The sequence below is a fragment of the Aythya fuligula genome, chromosome 9 (genome assembly GCF_009819795.1).
Source record: "Aythya fuligula isolate bAytFul2 chromosome 9, bAytFul2.pri, whole genome shotgun sequence".
Taxonomy (NCBI): domain Eukaryota; kingdom Metazoa; phylum Chordata; class Aves; order Anseriformes; family Anatidae; genus Aythya; species Aythya fuligula.
Genome location: NC_045567.1, coordinates 4,618,988 through 4,628,934, shown reverse-complemented (window position 1 = coordinate 4,628,934; position 9,947 = coordinate 4,618,988). Strand labels below are relative to the sequence as shown.

Here is a 9,947-nt window from a genome sequence, read left to right as displayed (position 1 = left end):
CACTGATTACTGGAAAATATTTTACTCCCCTCCCACCTGCTTAGAGATGGTAGTTAATCTAATATGTGATGTGCAGACAAACAGAAACCTCTGTGGTCATTAAAATCTCACACTGAAGGGGTGTTTCTTTACAGGCAAAACTTATGATTCAAAAAGCTATGGGAGTCTCCATGGCAACCAGCATTCAGATGATGCTCCTTGTCATCCAAACAGGGAAAGAGCCAAACCAGCTACTGAAGAGCCACAGATTAGAAATGTTCGCTCCAATTTTTGCAATCTACTCTAAGTTTCTTACTTTATACATGAAACAGCATTTTTCTTATGATTTACTGCATTTTCCTGTTGTGGGACTGATTTTGTATATCAAGTACCTCATGATTTTGTTTAAAAAAAAAATAGATTTCATCACAGTTGTCAGCAAAAAGAATGAAGGATATATATTTTTTTAATCAAGCTACACATGCCATATAATATTCTCAGTGAAGAATGAAACCACCACAAGAGACTTTGAAGATGTATTTTTCAGCTTCTGCTGTCTTTGAGTATCCCTATGTAAAAACCACTGTTTGGTATCTCATGCAGCAATCGAGAAAGCGGTGACTCATACAACTAGAAATATTCCTACTCAAGTGAGCACTTGCAAAAAAAGCAACATTCCCTGAAGTGACCATCTGTCTAGACTTCAGCGCAACCAATATCTGCCCTGTGTAAGGTCAGCAGAATTTGATCTACTATGACGACAATTTAATCTCTTAACAGGTCTTTTGTTGGGTTGAGGCATAGTGCAGTAAATGTGCAGAATAGATTTCTGTCATCTAATACAACCTGTATTTTTCCATCCCGAAGAGACAATATTGTCTACTTTATAGCACATAACAGTAAAAAAAAAGCACAAAATAATCTGCAGTCTTTAAACCAGCTGTCCACACTGTACTTAGAAAATCTGAGAAGGAAATGCACGTAGTGGAATTACGTAGCATCAAATTCATCAGAATGCTGAAGGCTTGCTCATGGCCCGCTACCTGAGACCTTCAGATGAATTTCAAGTTTATTTCCTGTGGTCTCACTCCAGATAAACAAAAACAAAGTTTGAGAACTACAGAGGGAGTGTGTCAAGGCTGAAATTAATGCTGCTAACATCTCTGAAAATAACTGTTAAAAGATCAACATCCTTTACCTGGTGTCAGAGGCTCCCTCGCTGAATCACTTCCACGCTGATATATTCTTAGAGCATACCTAATCAGAACTGGTAGAGAAAAATTGAAGTTCAGCTATCAAGGGTGTAACATGCAGGAGCAAAAATACAGTAGATAAGAAGATTGTGGAAATCTGGCACATCATAAATTGTCCTCTCCTTCCTTTAAGTGGAACATGGAGTAGATGAATGTGCTGAGTTCTGGGTGACTTTGATATGCAATGCACCCTGCACATTGATTTATTATCTTTGGGTGTAGATTCATTGTCTTAAGTACGTAAACATGAGACCCATATGAACTTTGAGCAAGAACCCACTGGAGAAGATGATAATGTTACTCCTCTGTTACAGCCTGGAGCATCACATTTCCACCCCCACGTCAGTGGCAAGAGTGAAGCCCTTTAAACACCAGGCGGAGAGGTAAGACTGATGAAAGGAATTGCCTCCTCTCTACAGTATTAACAAGATGAAATTTCACCTAGCTAGATTTTCTTTTTAAACCCACGAGACAGGAGCTGTTTTGGCTGGATGCTCTGTGGTTCTGCCTATGCTAGCGAGCAACGCAGACCAATTGAGGCGGATGTGTAGAGTGAAGCTGTCAGTGCTGACATCCACACATCAGGCATTTCAGAGGGCTTGCTCATGTGGTCCCACACACTGGATACCTTTCAGGTTTTGGAGCACCTTAGAAGTGCATCTTCTGGCTTCGTTCATGCAGAAGAGATCAGTTCATGCACTTTGAGACCACTCTACAATTTGAAACAAAGTACAGTAAGTATGACTAGGGACGTCTCCTGACACTGACTAAAATGGTGCAAATACAGATGCACCCTTTAACATTAGCACTTTCAACAACAAAACAGGACAGCGCCATTCTGGAAGAGTGCAATTTTATAACTGGCAGCATTTATTTATTTATGTATTTATTTAGAAGGATTTTGCTATCTAGATATTGTTCGTTATTTTGGGGAGGGTGTAGGGTGAAGATGCGTCTGAACACTATTATTGTTAAATTGGTTTTACCAATGGTGTGCTTGTGTGCTACCCTCAGACACACATCTAAATTTCACCTTAGTAACACCCCCTGACATGGAGCACCTTCCAGTGCTCACAGTTTTGCACTTCTGTGTTGTGACCATAGTTTTAAAAAGTCTTTTCTAAAGAAAGGTAATACCCAACTTCTCTCTCACTCACGGTGAATCTGCCATAACAGTTAAATCAGTGCTGTCCCACTGATTTAACTTGAGAATTTACTCTGACAAGATGTTTTTGCCTCCAACCTAGAGACGTGTTTTACTACTCTTGAGCAGTCATGCTGATGAAATGGAGAACATGTCATTTAACAAATGGCAGTGGTGGACTCCGTGTTTATCTGGACTTGCTATGGGTGTATAAAGCCACTTAGCCCCAAGCACAAGTGTCACACAGGAGGGAACATCTCTGAGAGGCCAGTGCTAATGCAGGAGGGAACCTCTTGCAGAAAGGCCAGGGCCCCTCTGAACTGCAATGAATTCTTTCTGGGAGGAAGAAAGGAAAGGACCATGGCTTAATTGCTGCCTGCATCTCTCTGCCCAAATCTAGCTTTGCTTATACCTCCCCTTTTCGCACTGACCAATCTGTGAATATTTAATAGTGGAATGTGTTAATTGACAGTAAGTGTGCCATGGTAAGATACTTTATGCTGTACTTCAATAAAATTGATGTGCTCAGTGGTGTCTCGGTGGCCTCTGCTACATCTGGTCTTCTGCTGCTCTGCTGGAGATGTGGAGCTGGGTCAAATCTGAACATCTGCTTTTAAAAATTAATGTGCCTGTACATCATCCTGTGTTTCTAGATCAGTAGGTACTGCTAAAGACTGCAATAATGCAAAAATGCTATTCAAAAATATTTTTTTTCCATTAATATACTGACTGCCATTTTTCAATGACTACTTTGATTCATTTCCCTCTTTTTCCTTCCACCTTTTCTTTGTTTTTTCTTACCAATATACAAAAAATTGTTAAGATCATTACACCTCTAATAAATGTAAAGTGAGTTTAATTTCTTGGCCATGCACAGTTATGCATTTTTGTGGCATCAGAATCAGCACACTACAGTTAACATTGTCATAAGCTAGAACGTGTTAATACAGTTTTCATTGCAGTGACTTACCTACATTGAATTGACACAAAAAGGTGAGAGAACAGAATTTCCTGATGCCACTTCATGGATGCTGAGGCTTAGAGAATTTAAAAGCTGAGATTCTTGAAAGCTGTCTAGAATATATGGATTGCCAAATCCCATTAGATCTGGTTTTAAAGAATGAAGTTTCAAAAGCACTTGGGTGCCTTGAAAGGTTAGGGGCCAGATTTTCAGAGATATTTGTTGTTATTTTGGTGAATGAAATCAACTGGATTTAGGTACTTAACACGTGTCTGGTTTCTGACAATAAAGCTTTCATTAAAACATTTTAAAAAGCATTTCCCTGTCAGTGCTTTCAGAAAATAGCAAACTTTCCAGACTGTACCCTCATTTGCTGGGCGGTGTTGATTAAACACTTACAACATCAAAATGCAACTCTGTACGGACCCATGCTGGAAATAAAACTCACAAATAAAATAGCAGTGAAACCGAAATGAATATTTCATTGGTGAGAATATTTTAAAATGTACTTCAGTATACAAAACATCATGAATTTCAAAATCCAAAAGGAGCTTGTTTTTACAGAAGCATACAACATCACTGAAAGTCAAGATGGAATTTTTCTCTACCAGCTCACTGCTTTCAGTTTTGAAGGCTCAAGAATTTAAGAGTAGACCATGAGATGACAACGTTCCTAAATGTTACCAATATCTACTGTTCATGCATCCTCTGTGTGACATTCACTCATCCATGCTGCCTGTACATACAGAAATAGCAAGGTAAGTATAGTGGTTTTGATCCATAAATACCTGTAGTCAAATTAAACGTGGGACATTATCTTTACTCATAAGATGCTCAAACCTACGTTAGCAAGCACTCCTCATTTTTTACAAGCTGTCCATAGTCTTTTCTTACATCTATTTTGCACCAGTTCGATGAATGTCTGCTACTGATTCTTGATCTGAGATGTGTTCAGAAGCCAATCCTGAAAAATTCTGATATTCAGAATCCTTCCTACACTTCGGCTTGGTATATGGCCATCTCTGACTGGATGGACACACCAGGTCAGAAACAGATTTGCAGTCATATTTTCATATTGATTAGTATGTATGCTCCCCTGCCCTCCCCTAGAGGTGAACCTGCAGCGGGCATTAGCAGTCATTGTCCATCTTTGCAGAAATTCAGAGTAATGTTAACTGATTCCGTAACATCCCCTTAACTTTGCTATATTGGTGTTGTGAAGCTTTAAAGTTTTGAGTGCAGAAGAGACCTCCCATGTTCTTAGTAGCTCTCATTTTGTCATTTGCAACAAAGACCTTTCTGGCAAGAGGATTGGTGAACTCAAGAGGTGACTTGGTTTCCGTTTTTGTGACAAACACAGCAAAACCAGCTTTAACATCCTGTTTAAAGCAGTCCTGAGGTGAGAGAGCCTTGAGAGATGCTGAGCAGAAGCTGCTTTGTGGAGGATCCTTTGCTATCACGTGGCTTCACTGCAGGGTACAGGCTTTCAGCTGATTTTGTCATGGCCTCCATTTCCTTGCTAAACAACAGGCCAGTGACCCGAAACACAGTCTAGGTGATTCTCTGAAGGCAACCTGCCAAAGCGTTTTGCAAAAAAGGAACCTGACACATAGCTATCGTTTAAGGCCAATTTATCTCAAGAATCAATGGGCCTTTAAAAATTCACCAGCTCACATATCCTTTTCAGTGACGGTAGTTAACTCGTGTGTGTCCTGATTTTGTGGGCTTTTCAGAGAACCTTGATTTTCAGCACATGCTGACACATCCATCGGTAAAAGGAAACTAACAGCCTTTACTTTACCCCTGGAGGAAAATGAGAGAGGATTATGAGGATTAGAAATATATAAAACATGCAAAGAAACTCAAAAAAAGAATCAAACAAAAACAACAACAAAAAACAGCTAACAAAAAAAACCAAACCAAACCAAAACAAAAAACACACCAGCAAGCAGAAGGTAAATGCTGTCAGCACTTGCATGATGCATGGAGGCAGAATTTCCTGCCCTGCTCAGACAGCTCACACAGGCTTCCCAGGGGGCCAGGCACAGTGCTGTCTGTCTGTCTGTCTGCTGGAAGCATCTGCCTTTTTCCACTGAGCCCAAGGGCTGTCTGTCAGCACTTGGCTCCCATGCACAAAGCCCAGTGCGTGCAGATCCCTCAGATGCCCTCGTGTCTGCTGGGTGTGCCTTGTCCAGGGGCCCTGCCAGTGTTTTTTTACATGCACAGGTAGCCAGCTCCTCAAAGTGTGTGTGAGACGGGGTGTTTTGAAGTGGTGAGTGTGTGCATGTGTGTGTGTGTGTGGTAAATTACACGGATGGTGAAAGCTGAGGCAGAAACATGCTCCTTTGTGTGTGCCGAAACTGGCTGTTTGGCAGGTAAACAGAGCGGGTTTTGCAGAGATTCTGTTTGTTTGTTTTTGCTCAGTCTCCTCTGCAATCAGCAGCAGCTCCTTCTGCCCCTCAAGGAACACGTGAAAGGAAAACATGAAACTGTGAAAGCACTCTGTGATAGTTACCGGGGGCGTCCCTGGCCTCAGCGATTTCCTCAGCCCTTCTCACCTGCCAATTAGACCTGGAAAGTGAAACCCACAAGCAAAGACAGTCCTACCCAGCTCATCGGAATGAGGTGCCAGTCATGTCCAAGCAGTGTGTTAGTTGGCCAGGAGCTTTACCTCTGGTCGAGCCAGGGATCTGCACTGTGGCATTGCTGGAAAACATTGTCCTCTCCTCTGCTCTGGATCACACACACAACTCCAGCAGGCTACGTAACAAAACCATTTCCTTGTACGCGAGCTTGATCTTCCAGCCTGCGCATCAGCCATTCCCCGTTTGTCTCACCAAACAAAATCCACACACTGTGGTCTAGACAAATGCCAGCAGCGCAGGTGTGCCAGCCAAACGTGCCAGCACAGCCAGCAGCGTGCCGCTGGTGCCCTCTGCAGAGGCTCCCTTGGGGCCAGAGCTGCTCAGGGACTGGGGACGCAGCTTGGTGAGGGCTGTACCAAGGCTTTGTGCATTTTGTGATTCTACTAAGATAGCCCTGAAAGCCATTTCAGCATCTCTTATCCAGCCTGGTGTATTACAATATTCAGTCTTTTTTTCATTTTCAACAAATCGTGGGAATCACGGTATAAACAATGCTTTAGCATGTATGAATGAAAATGTAGACCCACAAATTGGTGGTGATTTGATGGCAGTGCTGGTATTTTATTGCTGGGCTGCAGCTGCACTCTAGATAAATACAAGGTTATAATCCTGAACAGTCACTTTTAAAGGTAACTGTATTCAGCTTCTCATGTACAATTATAGTTTTAGAGCAAAATGCAAGTACAATAAACAAAGAATAAAACACCTGTCACAGAACAGCATGCCGGCAAGCAAAAATGCCATCACTGTAAAAAATTATGCTTAATTAGCTTGCTGAATTCATTGCTACAAATTAACCTGCTAGTTAAAGGCTTACTAGGATTTCTGCCTGTGTTAGCCATTTCTATGTAAATGGCAACAACCACTATTAGGGGCAGAAAATATATTAAACTTTTTCTTCATATGAAAATAACTGAGCTTCGAGCTTCAGGATATCAGCCATTTTTTTAATAGGGTTAGGTAAAAAGCTCTGTCCATAATTATGTCTGCTGTTAAAGCAGCCAACAGCGGGTGGACAGGAGCCCCTGTGCCAGACTCACTGCTGGCAAGGCAGCTGTAATGAGAACAATAAAACAATCTGCAACACTTCCCTGCCCATTAGGTAGGCAGTGCTTTTCATCTACGGGCCCCAAAGCATCAGTTAGAAGACACCTACGCTGCTAGCTCAGAAACAAAACCTCTCTTTCCCTTAGGAGACAGCAGTGGCGTTTGCCTGTGCCGGTCATCCCCCTGCACGCCGACCGTGTGTTTCCCAACACAAGCGCCTTCCAAGTGAGGTGCCTTCAGGGCACAACTCTGAAGTGTTTATGTGCTCTGGGAGCCTGCAGTTTGGCAGAACTCAGTGAAGTGTATGCTGAAACCCAGAGCTACGGGGTCAGGGCGCTTTTGAAAATGATACGAGTTCCCTGCCAGGGTCTAAATTTAGGTGTTTAAATGCTGTAAAGTATCTGACCCTCAAACGTCCTTACAAGAAAACACAGGTGTAGGTGGGCAAACCGATGGATTTCTCCTGTTTAAATGCATGCTCTGAGGCCATTTGGACTCTTTCTGTTATGAGCACAGCATGATCAGCACTAACAGGAGCTATCTGAAGGGATTCACACTGTGTGCAACAGCACCGGGAGGGCGCTGGTGCTGTCACGTATCACAATCGCATCATTAGCGCTTCTACCTTTGATTGTTGCTGTGCACTGGAGAGCTTTTCATCAGCGAGCAGGGATGCTCAGGACTTGTCCGGGAGCCATTTCACTTAATTTAGAGCCCTGAGAATATTCTTCTCAAGGCTGAAAGCATTAATTTGTAATACTTCAGTTACAGGGGCAAAACGATACGGTAAATCTACATTCACGAATCTCATTAATCACACTTTCAGAAGCATAGCTCAGAGTGCCTCAGTATCTTCATGCTTTTTGTTCAAAGTTTTAAAATCCCTTTGAAGCGTTGCTTGCCAGAGCTACGCATCAATCTGCAAAACTGCCTGGCTGCCATGGGGAGATCTCAACCCCTTTCACTCTCCCCTCATCTGCTCCTTTTATTTATTTATTTATTTTTTTTTTAAATAGAAAATTTAAACCATGACCACTGACAATTCCACAGATGCTGCAGGGAGGAGCAGGACGTCCCGCTCTAAACAGACCTCCCATCAGCTCAGTGCCCGGAGACATGTGAGCAATCAGAGATGCTGCTGATGATGAACTGAATCCCAGAGCGACACCCGTGCGTGTTACGAGGTGGAACCAGCCAGCTGTGAAGGCAACCCCCCTACCTGCACCTGCGGACGTGCTCCTGGAACAGCTTCATTTTGCTGGGACTGCTGCTGGAGAAGCAGTCAGCTGGGCTCTTCCCTGCCCTGGGAGGCCTCGTGCCAGGAGGAGTGGGCGCAGCCGCAGCGGTGGAGTAGCGCCGCACGGTCATGGTGGTGGCTGAGGAGCAGAGAGAAGAGCGGAGCCGGGAGCAAACCCAGCCAGCTGCCGGGACAGCCGGGCCTCGAGGACATCGCCAGCCAGCTCGCACCGCACGCTGCGCTAGCACAAGCACACTGCCAGGGGACTTCGCAGCGTGCCAGCGAACTCGACTCGACAGACACAAGGGGAGGAGGTGGCCACTGGCCTCCAGCACGTACACCGACCGGCCTGACCCTGCTAATAGCTGTACCCAATTCCGGGCAGGTATTGCTCCCCAAACAACATTTTTGATCTTCCTGCTCCATAAAATCCTTCCGTAGTGCCAACTAAACTACAGATGAGGAAATACTCTATTTTTCCCCCCGAATTAGGAAGAGGCAGCATTCCTATTTACTGCCCCCTCTCCCTCAGCCAAAATTAACCACAAAAAGAAACTGCACCTCTGGTATAATGTATGCAACTCACCAGTACTTGCTACTGTTTGAAGACTTCTCTCAGCCTTTTCTTAGGCAAGATTACCACATAATGACAGCTGTTGGTCCTTTAGGTCTGAAGAGACAGACAGGGGACCCAAACCCGCATCAGGGTACTCTGTGCCCACAAACACCCGTGGCAGTAAGTCAAGTTCTGCTTCAGCAAAGACACGCGGAGCTCCCTGAGGTGAACGCCTCGCTCGGGGAGCCGCGAAGCACTGCGCTAAGCCCAGTGCGGGCACCCCATGAGATCACGGAGTGAGAAATCGGGCTAAGGGGCTGCGGGCGTGGGCATTGAGGGAGGCCAGAGCACGTTGTGAAGGCAGCCATACAGCAGCTGGCTCGCCCCCTTCTCCCGCAGATCAGTAAGAACCAGAGCAGAGGCCCCGCTCGGGCGGCACGCAGCGGTGTCACCGTCACTGTACCTGCCTGCTCTGACGCTGCCGCCGCAGGGCCGGGTGCGGGGTCCGGCCGTGCCGTGGGGCCGGTGGGGCTCCCAGCTCTCGCCGCTGTGGCACTCGGCCCGCAGGCCCGCAGCTCGCCCCTCAGGGCCCGGTTCTCCCGCTCCAGCTCGTCGATCTGGGAGCGCATCTCGCGGATGAGCTGGAGGAGGTGCGTGTTGCCCTCCATGGCCCCGCTCGCGGCAGCCAGCCTCCCGGCCCCCCTCATGGGTGGCTCCTCTGCCAGCAGCGAGCTCACCCTGCTCTTAAAGCAGAGCCCGGGCCCTCTTTCACCACCACCAGAGCCGGTGGAGTCGTCAGGTTGCTAAGAGAGGGCCCATGATTTATTCATGCCCTGTGTCATTTTTCAGAGTGGCTCACACAAATCTCTGACAGCGCTGCTGGATTATCAGAAAACCCTTCCCTGTCCCTTCCCTCGCTGCGGGGCTCGGGTTTTCTCCAGAAGGACCACGACAGAAGGGTCTGTCCGGAGCCCGCGTCCCCTGGTTGATCCGTTCAGCCCACCCCGTGTCTCAGCAGCACTGAAGGAGGGCTCGGTGCTTCCTGCACCACCAGATGAACTGTTTATTTCTGTTCTTTGCACCTGGAAAAGAATTAGCAGTTTCTCAAAGGGAAATCAGATTTCC

General features: G+C 45.5%; 1 protein-coding gene across 1 annotated transcript; it reads right to left on the bottom strand.

Annotated features, from left to right (window-relative positions):
- Positions 1 to 5,007: 5,007 nt before the first annotated feature.
- On the bottom strand, positions 5,008 to 9,490 carry LOC116492459 (putative coiled-coil domain-containing protein 195). The gene is made up of 3 exons (XM_032193227.1): positions 9,286 to 9,490; positions 8,249 to 8,405; positions 5,008 to 5,140 (listed from the first exon to the last, which is right to left on the bottom strand). Exons 1-3 carry the CDS (start codon positions 9,488 to 9,490, stop codon positions 5,008 to 5,010), a joined length of 495 nt encoding a protein of 164 aa, XP_032049118.1.
- Positions 9,491 to 9,947: the final 457 nt, after the last annotated feature.

Excerpts from the sequence above, each read along its gene's own strand:
- LOC116492459 (XM_032193227.1), bottom strand. The coding sequence starts at position 9,490 with ATGGAGGGCAACACGCACCTCCTCCAGCTCATCCGCGAGATGCGCTCC. Across the intron at positions 8,406-9,285 it reads GGCAGCGTCAGAGCAGGCAG|CCACCACCATGACCGTGCGG; the intron begins GTACAGTGACGG and ends TCTGCTCCTCAG. Across the intron at positions 5,141-8,248 it reads GAGCACGTCCGCAGGTGCAG|GGGTAAAGTAAAGGCTGTTA; the intron begins GTAGGGGGGTTG and ends ATTTTCCTCCAG.